The sequence below is a fragment of the Prunus avium genome, chromosome 4, assembly GCF_965620075.1.
Source record: "Prunus avium chromosome 4, drPruAviu1.hap1.1, whole genome shotgun sequence".
NCBI classification, from domain to species: domain Eukaryota; kingdom Viridiplantae; phylum Streptophyta; class Magnoliopsida; order Rosales; family Rosaceae; genus Prunus; species Prunus avium.
Window position 1 is genome coordinate 34279960 of NC_142287.1, and position 14261 is coordinate 34294220.

Consider the following 14261-nt stretch of genomic DNA (forward strand, 5'->3'; position numbering starts at 1 on the left):
TGGAGTTTCAGGCTTGTCGGATCTGGAGAGAGATAAGGGATGGCTTGGGGTAGGGGGGCATTGGGATGGAGGCCCTTCTTCTCCCCTCTGCCTTGAAAGTCCAGCCGACCTTTTACACCATCATCATCAAAATCACAACAATCATGAAGGATAATCATGATCTAGGCAATATTTTAAGGCAATTCCCTATTACAAGGAGACCACATTTTATAGATACTAGGTACGAAGGGATGGGGTGGGGTGAGGGAAGAGATCTGTTAGTTGCGAATGGTGGAGGGGGTGGCGTGGTGTGGAGAAGACGACGCTGCTGGTTTTTTAATTTCCTGTTAATTTTTTCTTTTGTTTTTCTTTTATTAATAATAGTTGAATTAACTTTTTAAAAAGAAAATCTTTCTTTTTATTTTTTTTACACATGGCACCTACGTGGCATCCAATTTAACAAAATTCTGGGTCCCATTCGTGCCGCATTGGCATTTTTAACAGAGTTTTTGACTGACTTGACAGTGGGGGGTAAATTGAGATGCAAAACATCGATCAAGGAGGCAAAGTGGGCAATTTTAACTTTCAGAGGATAAAGTGAGATTTAACCAAAGTTTCAGGGGGCGCTACAGTAAATAAACCTTTATTTTATCTACTATGTTCGTACTTTATTTTACTTTTACTACAAAAAAAAATTAAGATTAAAATTAAAATTGGCAAGGTTCGATTGTTTTCTTCTCTCCGTTTTCCCTCATTTTTCTTAATTGTTGAAGTTGTGATCGATTACCTCCTCGCTTTTCCCTTCTAGCTTTTCCAGAAAGCACTGTCAACAATTTCACATTTGCATACATCTCCAGCCACATGCACAAAATGGACAGAACTCGTTTCCTCTTGTTGTCTCTTGTACACTTTTATTCTATATATATGGCTAACTTAACCACGACAGAAGCACAAACCAACATCAGCACAGACCAGTCTGCTCTTCTTGCTCTCAAATCTCATATCACCACTGACCCTCAAAACATCTTGGTCAACTGGTCAACCACCTCCTCCGTTTGCAACTGGGTTGGCGTTACTTGTGGTGCTCGCCACCTTAGAGTTGAAGTCTTGAACCTTTCTTACATGGGACTCACCGGCACCATTCCTCCGCACCTCAGCAACCTCTCGTTTCTTGTTGAGCTGCCCTTGAGAAACAATAGCTTTCATGGCACCTTGCCCCAAGAATTGTCTTATTTACACCGGCTGAAGTTGATTAGCTTCGGATACAACAACTTTATGGGAACCATTCCATCGTGATTTGGCTCCTTCCCCAAACTTGAAACCTTCAACTTGTATGGCAATCAATTTTCAGGTTCCATACCCACTTCTATCTTCAACTTATCTTCACTTCAAGTAACCAATCTCAACAATAACCAACTATCAGTACGTCCCTTTTAATTAACATATTACTAATATATGACATAAAACTTTGTTTTTTTTCGTGCCTTTTTTATATCTTGCCAAATGCACATATTGAACAAAATAAAAATGGCCTCAGCAAAGATAGATGAAGTTTGAAAAATGGCCAGGCGGTAGGATAAAAGAACAAAAGAAAAGAACCAGACACACCCTGGCACCCAGACCCTAAACCCTAAAGAACCAGACCCACCCTAGCACCCAGACCCGCCTAGCGCCGCCTAGACCCGCCTAGTGCCGCCTAGGGCCGCCTAGCGCCGCCTAGCACCGCCTAGGGACGCCTAGCGCCGCCTAGACCCGCCTAGCTCCGCCCAGACCCGCCTAGAGCCTCCCTGACCCTCCCAGCGCCGCCCAGACCCGCCTAACTCCGCCCAGACCCTCCCAGCGCCACCTAGGCCAGCCCTGCAGTGCATAAGTTTGAAAAATCGCTAGGCAGTAGGCTATAAGAACAAAAGAAAAGAACCAGACCCACCCTGGCAGCCAAACCCGCCCAGACCCGCCTAGCGCCGCCCAAATAAACCACCCTCTTGTGCAGCGCTTTAATTAATGGATCCTATCCTATGACATATATTTCATGCCGTTTTGTTTTGGTATAATTTTATTTAAATTTTAAAGACAATAATATATAGATGGAAATTCAATACTTCTTACTTGGTGTGGTTGCTGCAAGCCTGCAACTACGGCCACTTGGGTGCTTTGCCGCTGCTTTGTAAAGAATATTTATTATTCTATTTATTAGGTTTATGATTATCTTGTTAAGTTGTGGAAGTCCCATTCTTTAGGGACTTGTTTGTTTAGTTGCTAGTTAATAGAGAGTCCAAGTTGTCATGGAGTCATGGTTAGTGGCTGAATGTCATGGTTTAGTCGTGCATTAGTTGATCCTATTATTTAGCTTAGTTGCTTTGTTATTTTGCTATTTAAATTGTATTCAGTATTCAAGTTAATGGTTAAGAGAAGTTTGAAGTTTTCCAAATTTCTTAATATTATTTCATAAGATAAAAATTAAGAAATAAATCCAACTGTAAAAAAAGTTTGATTTCTATTTTAAAGTGGACACATGACAATATCTCAAAATCTATGACTTGACAAAATCAACATACACATGAATATAATTCACACAGTTGATGTACTGAGCATGTTCATGTTTACAAGATGGTCCCTCCCGAAACAATCAAGGGTTTTCACCAGAACTGCTCTCTGTTTTCAGATGAAATTTTAGTTAAGAAAAAAAATTAATTGTTAAAAGGAACACTATAAAAACAGGTAAGGTGCTGGTAGTTCTACTAAAGAATAAATGAGCACAATAACTACTGGTAAGAAAATCTGTAAGCAAAGCGATTATTCTACTTCTAAACCTTAAACCTAGAAAACTGGAATTTCTACCTGGAATCAAAGTAAATAATCCCATTTCTAGAGCAAACTCAAACTCAAACTCATTTATTTAGAACCATTAAGCAGGTGTCATATTTACGTAATCATATAGCAACAAATATTCCAACTTATGAGTGCAGGTGTCTTTTTTTTCTTCTTAAAGGCAATATAATCATAAGTTAATAAATCCATGTTAGCATTCATCACCTATTGTAGATATGAAAAAAATAAATTAAAGTATGCTTGACGAGAAGATTATTACTTCAACTTCCTTCACATATGCATCATCGTAACCAGACTCTTCAATAACATCCAAGTATGAAACAATTAAAAAACCTCCAAGGTACTTGTGGAGGAGGTTAGTAGTAGCATGGTACCGTCCGTTCCTACATTAGACATATCAGGGGATGATAAAACTCATAATATTGTAAAAAGTAAAAAGCAAAAAAGAAATGACACAAAATAAAAATAGCATGCTCAAATATGGGTATTATGCGCACACACAAGCACAAAGTTCACTCACTTAGTCAAATCATCAGAGCATATAGCAAGCCAACGTTTCAATGAAGAGCTCTTCTTGCGGATTCCTCTGAAGGCCTTTGGCGGTCTTGGCAAGTTTGGAAGGTGAATGTCATCAAGATCTACAGAGTTTAGTTCATGTGAGTGTGCAAGAGATTTTAATAAAGCTTCCTCTGTAATTCCGGCAAATGAATCTGGAGAATATCCATTCCATGAGAATTTACGTCAAACAAACCAGGAAATGCAGGACAAGGATAATAATGTATCAGCTCACCATCCAGTAGTTTCCCAGAAATTGTCATAAACTCCTTCAAAAGCTTACCCAAACTCCAATTTCATCTACCACTGCTTGCATGTACCTATTAGACTTCCATCGAGTCAATTAACAACAAAGGTGCGGAAGGAAATGTGATATTTGCACGTTAAATCGAATAGGAGAATTTAGTAAAAACAAGAATATGAAACTCAGCTAGATTTATTAACAAATAAAGCAAAGATGTATAAAATATGAAAAACAGGCCAAGCAAGATATGGTCGCAGCAATCAGTAATACAAAGGCATGCTTACTAATATACACTATCTATTTATTTTTAACACAAAGGCATTCATACATTGATAATTTTTAAACTGATTACCTACTGTATTCTAGTTCAAAATATAGCAATACATTTGAAGTACTGACACAATGTTTAGAATAGTGAGTGTTTATTAATTAAGAAGTTTAAGTAACACAAAATGCTACTATATTTGGGTGATAAATTAGACGGCAGGGAGAATGAAGTTGGTGAGACTCAGAAACTTACTATTTATTAAGTAATATAATTCATGAAGTTAATTAAAAAAATCAATACTAATTATTCACTGAATAAATAATGATTAAAATATAAATACTAATTTAACTAATTAAATAAGGCAAATATGTTATTTAATTACTAACAATAAAATTTTAAAAAATTAATTAACCTTTAAATATCCTAAGTTTATATTTATTTTTTTTAAGAAGACCTCTCCCGACGAAATTTCGTCGGCAGAGGTATTTTCGTCGCAAGAAACCTAATCCGGCAAATTTTTGCCGGCATAGACCTGTGCCGATGAAATTTTGTCGGGAGAAGTGTTTATTTAATTTTTATTAAAATTTTTAATTTTAAAAATATAAAATTAGTTTCTTTACTTTTTCTTTTTGGCCAACTTCTTTAATTTAATATATGTAATTAAGTAATATCTTAGCCTTTTTGAATTACTTTAATTAGTAGTTATGTTTTAATTATTATTTCTTTAGCGAATATTTAAATATGTTACTTATTTCATAAATTGCTCAATAAATAGTAATTAAGTATTTTAAATTATTTTGTGCAATTTTCAAACCTAATTTCATTCAAATTTAAATTGAAAGGATATGTCAAAAATGAAAAAAATAAAATGCTTATTTTCGTTTGGGTGTCTTAATTAAATTTTTCCAAAGCCCAGGAGCCCCAAGGTCCGTGTCTTTGATTAATATAATTATTATTAATCAGCGCCAAATCCAAAGCTGAACCTATAGCCAAGCCCATTATCCCAACTCTCCAATGTTATTATGTACCTACTGTTTTTTTTTTTTTTTCCCTTCCAGAAATTCCAAACGAGATCAGCTCTTTGGTGGAGGGGTTGTCTATGCAATTCAATGCCCTAAAGGGTCATGTTCCTGCGTTTGTCTTCAACATGTCTTGTTTAACTAATTTAGCTCTCTCAGGAAACAACTCGAGTAGTAGTGTTCCAGACGCTATATGTCATCATCTTCCAAGTATTCAACGATTGTCTCTCTCTTACAATCAGTTTGGTGGTCCACTCCCATCCAAATTACGGCAATGCAAAGAGCTTCTTATATTATCCTTGGGGTTTAACAATTTCGATGGAAGCATACCCAAAAGTGTTGGCAACTTGACCCAGTTAAGGGAGATTTATCTTAGCAGCATAGTTACAAGCACTCTTACAGCTCAAGGTTCCACCATGCAAAAATAGTACACCTAAACGAAATAGAAGATAGAACAAGTTGCCAAAGAGTGGGGCAAATGACATAGACGTTATTGAAAAATTTGTTGCAGTGGCAGTCTATGAAGATAGAACAAGTTGCCAAAGAGTGAGGCCGTTCTTCCTTTCTTACCCGTCTATGTCATTTGCCCCACTCTTTGGCAACTTGTTCTATCTTCATAGACTGCCATTGCAACAAATTTTTCAATGATTTCAAGTTTTCAATTGGAAAAAGAAAAAGAAAAAAAGAAAAGGAAATAGACTTTGAAGTTGGAAGGAACTTCTCTATGCTTTCAGTGCTCATGGAGAGAAGTCATTTCCTCTTGTCAATAACGTTGTTGCTGGTACTCTATGGTTGTATATATGTGGCTAAATCAACTCGAGGCACAGGTGCAGCACAAACTAACATCACCACGGACCAGGGTGCTCTTCTTGCTCTGAAAGCCCATATCCTCGGTGACCCTCAGAACATCTTGGTCAACTGGTCAGCCACCACCTCTGTTTGCAACTGGGTTGGTGTTACTTGTGGTGCTCGCCACCTTAGAGTTTCAGTCTTAAACATCTCTCACATGGGACTCACCGGCACCATTCCTCCGAACCTTGGCAACCTCTCATATCTAGTTCAGATGCACTTCATAAACAACAGCTTCCACGGCACCTTGCCCCATGAATTATCTTATTTGCATCGGCTGAAGTTGATTAGCTTCGGATACAACAATTTTATGGGACTCATTCCGTTGTGGTTTGGGTCCTTCCCTAAACTTCAAACCTTCAAATTGTATGGCAATCAATTTTCAGGTTCCATACCCTCGACTATCTTCAACTTATCTACATTGCAAGTAATTGATCTAACAGAAAATCAACTATCAGGCACGTATATATCAACACGCTATCTAAGAATCTATTGTTGATCAATCATTACATTTGACCTTCTTGTTTTATGTGTCTTTGGCATACATAACAGGGAGGGTACCAAAAGAAATAGGAAACTTAACCCAGTTAAGGGAAATTTATCTTGGCATCAACAATTTGACAGGTAATTGATATTTCATTTAGTTAGTCAAATTATGATTTATTGCCTTGCCTTGCCTTGATGCATAAACGGCCTAATCATATACGTGTGTGATCTAGTTATATATATATATATATATATAACTGGGCTTTTGTTGCAGTACATTATATATGCATAAATCACGGCTGCTACCCCATGCCAGAGGAGGGTTTTTGGGAGCTCCACTGCTGCTACCCCATGCCAAGAAGCAACAAACTTGGGTTGAAGCATCATTATAGAAGCTCTCAATAACTAAATATTTTAATTACCCAAAAAACAAAAAAAAACAGAATAACTGAATGTTTGGATATGATCATATATTAATTTGATGACATGATGATTTCCATGCATGCATCCATCTCCATCCTCACGGTCACCTACCTTTCTCCTAAATATTAAAATATACATGGAACATGACTAGACCAGAAACTGAATGTGTTATAGCAAACACATCAACCCCATCGGACGGACATGCAAGATCTTCCATATAATAAATCTTCTACCTTGACAAACCTTGAGTTGCTTACCTTAACTCAAGGGAAGTAAACATCTTTTCGGTTTGGATCCTTCGGTTGGGAGGTAGTTGCCGAAAACCTAAAGCAGAATGACTTGGATGTCATTGAGCCTGAATAACTAGATATTTTTGAAGCAAAAAATGAAGAAATACAAAGTCAATGAAAACATTTATGAAAAAAAAGGAAAAAACAAAAATAGAGGAAGATATTGGCGGTGATACAAAACACTAGTCCAGTGATGCCTTTTAAATATGTCCCTGAGGTCCAATGCCCGTAATGGTGATATTTTTATTAAATGTCGTTTCAGTAATGTTTTATTTGGTATTTCAGATTCACACTAGATTTTATCTAAATTCAAATCAACTCCATGAAACTTGGCCTAAACATAAAGATTTGGATTTGGACTCTCAAATCCAAATCTTCCTAAACAAACGTGCCCTTAAGTTTTGTTCTTTTCTAATTAGAATCAGCAATTTTGGTTTATTTTCTTCTTAGATGTTCTCATTGACAAACATGGTATCTTGGGACTGGTGCTATTAAGTCTCTTTTAGGAGAAACACTTGTGTGAAATGGGGATAACATTATTTTGCTATTCCCGGCCAATCATGGTGCCACCCGTAATAACTTTTTCATGTGGCAGTTTATGATTAGTTGAGGATAGCAAAACAGTGCTATCTCTGTTTCATACAAGTTTTTTTTTCCTCTTTTAGAGGAATCTACAATGTTGGAGTTTAGAAACCGAATTCTGACAAAGTCCTACAATATTAATTGGAGTGAACCACGCCAAATTCTCACAGGGCCGTTGGTTTTTCTAAGGTCAGTTTCAATTCCTTTCATGTCATGTTCAAATGTCAATTAATTAATTTGATTCCATCCCCACTTGTGGTTTCCAAATCACCAAAGGAGCCACTTGATAATTAAATTCTTCGCCAATCTCTCTGAAACCCATATATTTATTAAACTTAAATTTAATGTTGGGATATACTTGCTCGATGAGTATTAGCCGTGATTGCAATATACCTTACTACTTGCTATGATAAATGTCTTTATAGAAATAATAATACTATTTGTACCATATTTATTGACCATCTAATGTATATGGGACCCACATAGAGGTGATCAACAATTTGGTCAGTAAATGTAATACAAATAGCACTACTCTTATGGAAATTGACCTACAACAACCCTCAAAGACTTGTTATATTACTTGCATTGCAATCCTACAAGTATAGTGTCACTCAAACTATTCCACATCTATACGCATCTTGCATGTCCCCTCTCTTTCACTTGACTATAATGATAGAAATGAGGTAGGGTTACATGGATTCCATCCCTCACGGTGCAATCATGTGGTAGAGATGGAGAATTTGGTGCATAGGGAGGGGACGGAAAGATTGGATTTTGGATCTGAAGCTTCAACCTTTCTGTTCACTCCAATTGTCTCATGGACCAGCACCGTATGCTTATTTTCTTTTTACAATATACATGTCTGTTCGTATTCAGATTTTCACCAATTTTTCAAATAATCATTTTTTCCAAAAATGGATTCAACTTAGAAATGGGCTTTGGAATCACAGACATACGATTAGTAGTTTTGGGAATGAAAGATCATGTGTTTGTGTGTGTAAAATAATTGAGTTTTGGAAGAAGGTGGCCTAAGAGCGTAAAGCATTGGTTGGGCCACCTGGGCGTTTTATGAGGTTGTAAAGTTCTCCTACTTTTGTGAAGAAGAGATGCCCATTGTCAATTCTTCCTTAATTACGAGTCTGCGTCGTTGCATAGGGGAAACGCCGTGGTGTCTCGGAAACAGATGCCTTTAGGACAAGGATTCCATCCCTCACGGTGCAATCATGTGCCCCACTCATTGCCAACTTGTCTCTGTTTGCAACTACTATTATTCAATGATTTCAATTTTCATTTGGGGAAAAAAAAGAAAAGGAAACACACTTTGCAGTTGGAAGGAAAAGTTCTCTGTTTGCGGTGCTCATGGAGGAGAGAAATCATTTCCTCTTGTCAATCACGTTCTTGCTGGTGCTGCAGTACAGTTCTCTATATATGGCTGAATTAACTATCGGCACAGATGCAACACAAACCAACATCACCACGGACCAGGCTGCTCTTCTTGCTCTGAGATCCCATATCACCAGTGACCCTCACAACATCTTGGTCAACTGGTCAACCACCACCTCCGTCTGCAACTGGGTTGGCGTTACTTGTGGTGCTCGCCATCTCAGAGTAGCATCATTGAATCTCTCATACATGGGTTTTATTGGCACCATTCCACCACACTTAGGCAACCTCTCATTCCTTGTTGCACTAAGCTTCAAAAATAACAGCTTCCATGGTACTTTGCCCCATGAATTGTCTTATTTGCGTCGCTTGAGGTTTATTAGCTTCGGATACAACAATTTCATGGGATCCATTCCATCGTGGTTTGGGTCCTTCCCCAAACTTCAAAGCTTCTATTTGTATGGTAATAATTTTTCAGGTTCCATACCCGCGACTATCTTCAACTTATCTACACTACAAGTAATTGATCTAAGCATTAACCAACTATCAGGTACGTATGTGTCAACAGGTTATCTAGATTATCTAGACTCCTCTACTGTTGGTCTATCATTACGTTTTAAACATTTTGATATTAATCTATAAGTCCAATTTGTTCTTTTTTCTTTAGAAAATTAGACTCCGTTTTTATTACTTGCAGGTCATGCAATACTAAAGAAATCTCACTTGAAGAGATTCTGTATTTGGTTTTTAACTGTGAGGGTAGTTGGGTCTATTCATGTTGGGATACATGACAACTAATGATGCATGCTGGAGAACACTATAATGCATGCAATGCATATATAAAAGTCTTACATTCACTAAGCTTGATTGCATTGGGCAATTATGAAGTTGATCTCAGCCAATGTAGTCAACTTAGCACTAACTTGAACTAGCCTAAATTTTTTGAGCTTGATCATATATACATATGAGATTATATGTTTGTCAAGGAAAGCTAAAAACAACAGTAGCTAAACAAAACCTAACATATATTCAAATATATTCTAACTCTTAGGCATACATAACAGGTGGGATACCAAGACAATTAGGGAACTTAACAATGTTGAAGGAGATATACTTGGACCGCAACAATTTCAAAGGTATATTGTTTCATTCATTGCCGCGCATTTGTATGTGATAAAGTTATTTATGACTCGGCTTTTGTTGCGGTGCATTATAAATGCATAAATCATTATTTATCTTTTGTGTTTGGTTGCATAATTTATCATTATTTAACTATTTAGTAGTTTGTACCCCCAAAAAATTGTTTCATATATATATATAATACAAACGATATTCTACTTTAATCTAATCTAAATTAAGGAGAGGGGGTTCGAACTCGGTTGCGGAGTGGGGAGCACATCCATTCTAGCCAACTTAGTTAAATGTCTGTCTTGTTTCATATCTTATTTTAGTAGTTAAATTTATTTCATAGTTAGTAATGGGGGAGATAGTTAACCATGAATATTGGTTGTTCAACTATGATCAGAATAAAATAGATTGACTTGTCTAATAAAGGTTCTATCGAAGTCAAAAAAAAAAAAAAAGCATAAAGACACATGCAGCCAATCGATGATTAGAACTTACGTAAACGTGTTTTGCTCAAGGGGTTGTGAAATTTTTGCAGGCAGTATCCCATCCTCAATCTTCAATATGTCCAAGATAACAGTACTGACTCTTGGTATGAATCAGCTATCTGGTAGCCTCCCTGCAAACATAGGCCTTGGGCTTCCAAACATACAACGTCTTTATACACAAGCAAATGACCTCAGCGGAGTAATCCCCAACTTCTCCAATGCTTCTATGCTCACGCACCTACAATTGCACCTAAACTCATTTACAGGGTTTATTCCAAGCACGCTCTGTGCCTTAACAAACCTTGAGTGCCTTAACTTATACATGAATAATTTGACGATTGAGACTTCCACTCTCTCTTGTTTGGCTAATCATGGAAATTTGAAAAGACTACTCTTGGCAGCTAATCCGTTAAATGCTAGACTTGATGATTCCTTTCGGAATTGCTCTATATCGTCGCTTCAACATATTGATTTAAGAGGTTGCAGCATGAAGGGTAACATTCCCATTGATATTGGCAACTCGAGCAGCTTGATAGACTTAAACCTGGGATACAATCAATTGACCGGATCAATTCCAACTTCTGTGGAAAGACTAAGAAATCTCCAAGGTTTGTATTTGAATGACAACAAGTTGGAAGGATATATCCCATATGAACTTTGTCAACTAGACAACCTAGGTTACTTATATCTGGGTGGAAATCAACTTACTGGTTCTATACCTTCCTGCTTGGGCAGTCTAGCCGGATCTCTCAGAACTCTATCACTGGAGTCCAATTTGTTGAGTTCCACAATACCATCTACTCTCTGGAGACTGGCCTATATCTTGCATGTAAACTTATCATCCAATTCTCTAATTGGACCTCTCTCACAAGATATTGGAAACTTGAAAGTTGTCCTAGAGGTAGATTTATCAAATAACCATTTATCCGGTGTTATACCAAGCACCATTGGGGGGCTTTTGGATTTGAATATTCTGTCCTTGGCAAATAATAATTTGGAAGGCCATATTCCAAGTAAATTTAACCACTTGCTAAGCCTGGAACTGTTAGATTTATCCAGAAACAGTCTGTCTGGAGTGATTCCGAGTTCTTTAGAAGCTCTCTTACATATGAAGTATCTGGATTTGTCTTTCAACAGGCTCCAAGGACAAATTCCAACAGGTGGACCCTTCCAAAACTTCCCGGCTCAATCATTTGTCTCGAACAGGGCACTATGTGGTGCACCCCGACTCCATGTTCCACCATGCAAAAATGGTACACTTGAACCAAATTGGAGGAAAGCTAAATATATCATCCCAGGGATCATATCAGTTATTCTCCTTGTGGCCTCCGTATCTATCTTTGTACTATGCAGGAAAAGGAATGTGGAAGTTGCAAGAGAGGCTAACTCGTTGCCTCAACTTCTGTGGAGAAGAATTTCACACCTAGATCTTCTAAGGGCAACAAATGGACTTAACAAAAACAACTTACTTGGAAGTGGGGGATTTGGCTCAGTATATAAAGGGACACTTTCAGATGGAACAAATGTTGCAGTAAAGGTTTTCAGTTTACAGCTAGAAGGGGCTTTCAAGAGTTTTGATAGGGAATGTGAAATTCTAAGCAATATTCGTCATCGAAACCTTATCAAAATCATCAGTTGTTGCAGTGAACTTGATTTCAAAGCCTTAGTATTGAATTACATGCCAAATGGGAGCCTCGAGAAGTGGTTGTATTCAGAAAACCATTCTTTGAATATGTTACAAAGGATGAACATCATGATAGACGTTGCGTCGGCATTGGAGTACCTACACCATGGTAATTCAGTACCTATCGTTCATTGTGATATGAAGCCCAGCAATATACTTCTAGATGATGTTATGGTTGCACATGTTGCTGATTTTGGCATTGCTAAACTCGTGAGTGTAGGAGAGTCTACAACCCAGACCATGACTCTAGCCACAATTGGGTACATGGCTCCAGGTGAGTGCTTGCAAAGCTAGTTTATCTTTCAATTTTATATCTTGTCCTTAATTTGTGAAGAAGGTCAAGAATTTTTTTTCATCATATATATGTAAATTTAATTAATAATATTGCAGAGTATGGAACGGAAGGAATAATCTCAACAAGAGGGGATGTATACAGTTTTGGTATTGTACTGATGGAAACATTTACAAGAAGGAAGCCAACAGATGAGATGTTCTCTGGGAAAATGAGTTTAAAGCAATGGATTGCAAATTCACTACTATTACCAGATGCAATAATAGATGAAGTTGTGGATGCCAATTTACTTGGGAAGACCAAGCAGGAGCATGATGTTGAGACCTGGAGGGATTGCTTATCATCCATCATTAGATTAGCTCTCGCTTGTTCTGCAGAATCACCGGCACAGAGGATTAATATGCAAGAATCTGTAGCCACACTCAATAAAATCAAGAATAAGCTTTTGAAGGACAATGGAGGTGTCCAGTAGTTTTCTTTTCATCATGATGATAAATGTCAACTTGTGATTTCTTTTCATCCAGTAGTTTTCTTTTCATCAGGCTTAATATGTTGTCCTTGATGATTAAGAAGGTCAACTTGTGATTTTCTTTTCATCATATATATACTAAAATCACATATATAACATTGCAGCATCTCTGTCTTTTGTTTTTTCCTGCATCTATTTTGTTTGGGCAGCTCTCTTTTCATCAGGCTTAAACTGCTTAACTTTAAAGTGAAGCAGGTTTTTGGCGAAAAAAGCAATCCCAATCGTGGTCTAACACCCATTAATTATATCTTTTTTCTTCTCATCCAAAGAATTGTTATAATATTTCTTTTGCCAAAGAAGTAGGCAAGTTAAATTTGTAGCTTATCTTGAATGTCTAAGATTTGAGTTACAAAGAATTGTATGGATCTATCCAACTAATTAGCTGATTACCTATCTCTATCTAATAGTCAAACTCTCTGGCTTCTGATGTTTAATATGCTTAGAAATCAGAGCAATGCAAATCAACCAACAACTTCTACTTTATTAGTTACTACTATCTTGAATACACAGAAAATATTGTTTACCATCTCTAGAATTTATACTTTATTGGTCGGTTATCACTCTGAAGACAAGAACTACTAATTTATGGCCAACATGTTTAGTATTGTATTAGTACAGTCCTGATCTCTTGGACCACAGGAGTCCAAGAAATTGTGGTCATCTACCGTTGGATATTAATCCAATGGTTCAAAAAAGTTTCTTAAAAGGAGTGCAAAAGTGAGGATTAGTATTCGTATTAGTACTGATATTCCACATAATTCATGACTTCAAGTATTCAACTTGTGATGATTGCCATATGTATGCCAACAGGGCTGACCTTCAATTGCTCACAGATTTGCAATGCTGTTGCTGTGGCATCTCTTCTTAATGCTACTCTTGTTCTTCCAAGATTTCTTTACAGCAATGTATGGAATGATCCGAGGTTTGAGATAATTTTCTGATCATTTTTAAATATCATTAAAAGCTTCAATTTGATGTGTCTCAGTAAGCCTATGTTGATGTTGCGGCTTTGAAATAATTATTGATGCATGCATACATTCAGTGATTTGTACAGAGTACTAAGTCTGGTTTATTCATTGTAAGTGCAGCCAATTTGGTGATATTTACCAAGAACATTTTATGGATGTACTCCCATCCCACTTGAAATCACTAGACCAATCGGTAGCCTTGTATGTCGTTCACCTATATGATTACTTTAATTTGTGAAGCAAATTTGTAAACTGATTACCTTTTTCT

The 14261-nt window shown here is 37.0% G+C and overlaps 2 protein-coding genes across 3 annotated transcripts in view; one reads left to right on the plus strand and one right to left on the minus strand.

The window, feature by feature from the left end:
• LOC110746114 (uncharacterized) overlaps positions 1-13212 on the plus strand; it is a 36977-nt gene extending 23765 nt beyond the window's left edge. Inside the window, exons 1-4 of one of the 2 annotated variants that reach the window (XM_088252130.1) lie at positions 8839-9457; positions 9972-10043; positions 10571-12478; positions 12595-13212. In XM_088252130.1, coding sequence (XP_088108256.1) covers positions 8884-9457; positions 9972-10043; positions 10571-12478; positions 12595-12968 — 2928 coding nt within the window. In that variant the 5' untranslated portion in view covers positions 8839-8883 and the 3' untranslated portion in view covers positions 12969-13212. Of the gene's footprint in view, positions 1-8838; positions 9458-9971; positions 10044-10570; positions 12479-12594 lie in introns of those variants that run through there. The other variant, XM_088252129.1, reaches the window with a different exon arrangement.
• LOC110746111 (protein translocase subunit SECA2, chloroplastic-like) lies at positions 2548-3655 on the minus strand. Its single transcript, XM_088252457.1, has 4 exons — positions 3599-3655; positions 3329-3518; positions 3068-3191; positions 2548-2631 (listed from the first exon to the last, which is right to left on the minus strand). Exons 1-4 carry the CDS (start codon positions 3624-3626, stop codon positions 2548-2550), a joined length of 426 nt encoding a protein of 141 aa, XP_088108583.1. The 5' UTR covers positions 3627-3655.
• Positions 13213-14261: the final 1049 nt, after the last annotated feature.

Excerpts from the sequence above, each read along its gene's own strand:
- LOC110746111 (XM_088252457.1), bottom strand. The coding sequence starts at position 3,626 with ATGACAATTTCTGGGAAACTACTGGATG. Across the intron at positions 3,519-3,598 it reads TTCTGGGAAACTACTGGATG|ATTCATTTGCCGGAATTACA; the intron begins GTGAGCTGATAC and ends GATATTCTCCAG. Across the intron at positions 2,632-3,067 it reads CATATGTGAAGGAAGTTGAA|AGAGCAGTTCTGGTGAAAAC; the intron begins GTAATAATCTTC and ends ATCTGAAAACAG.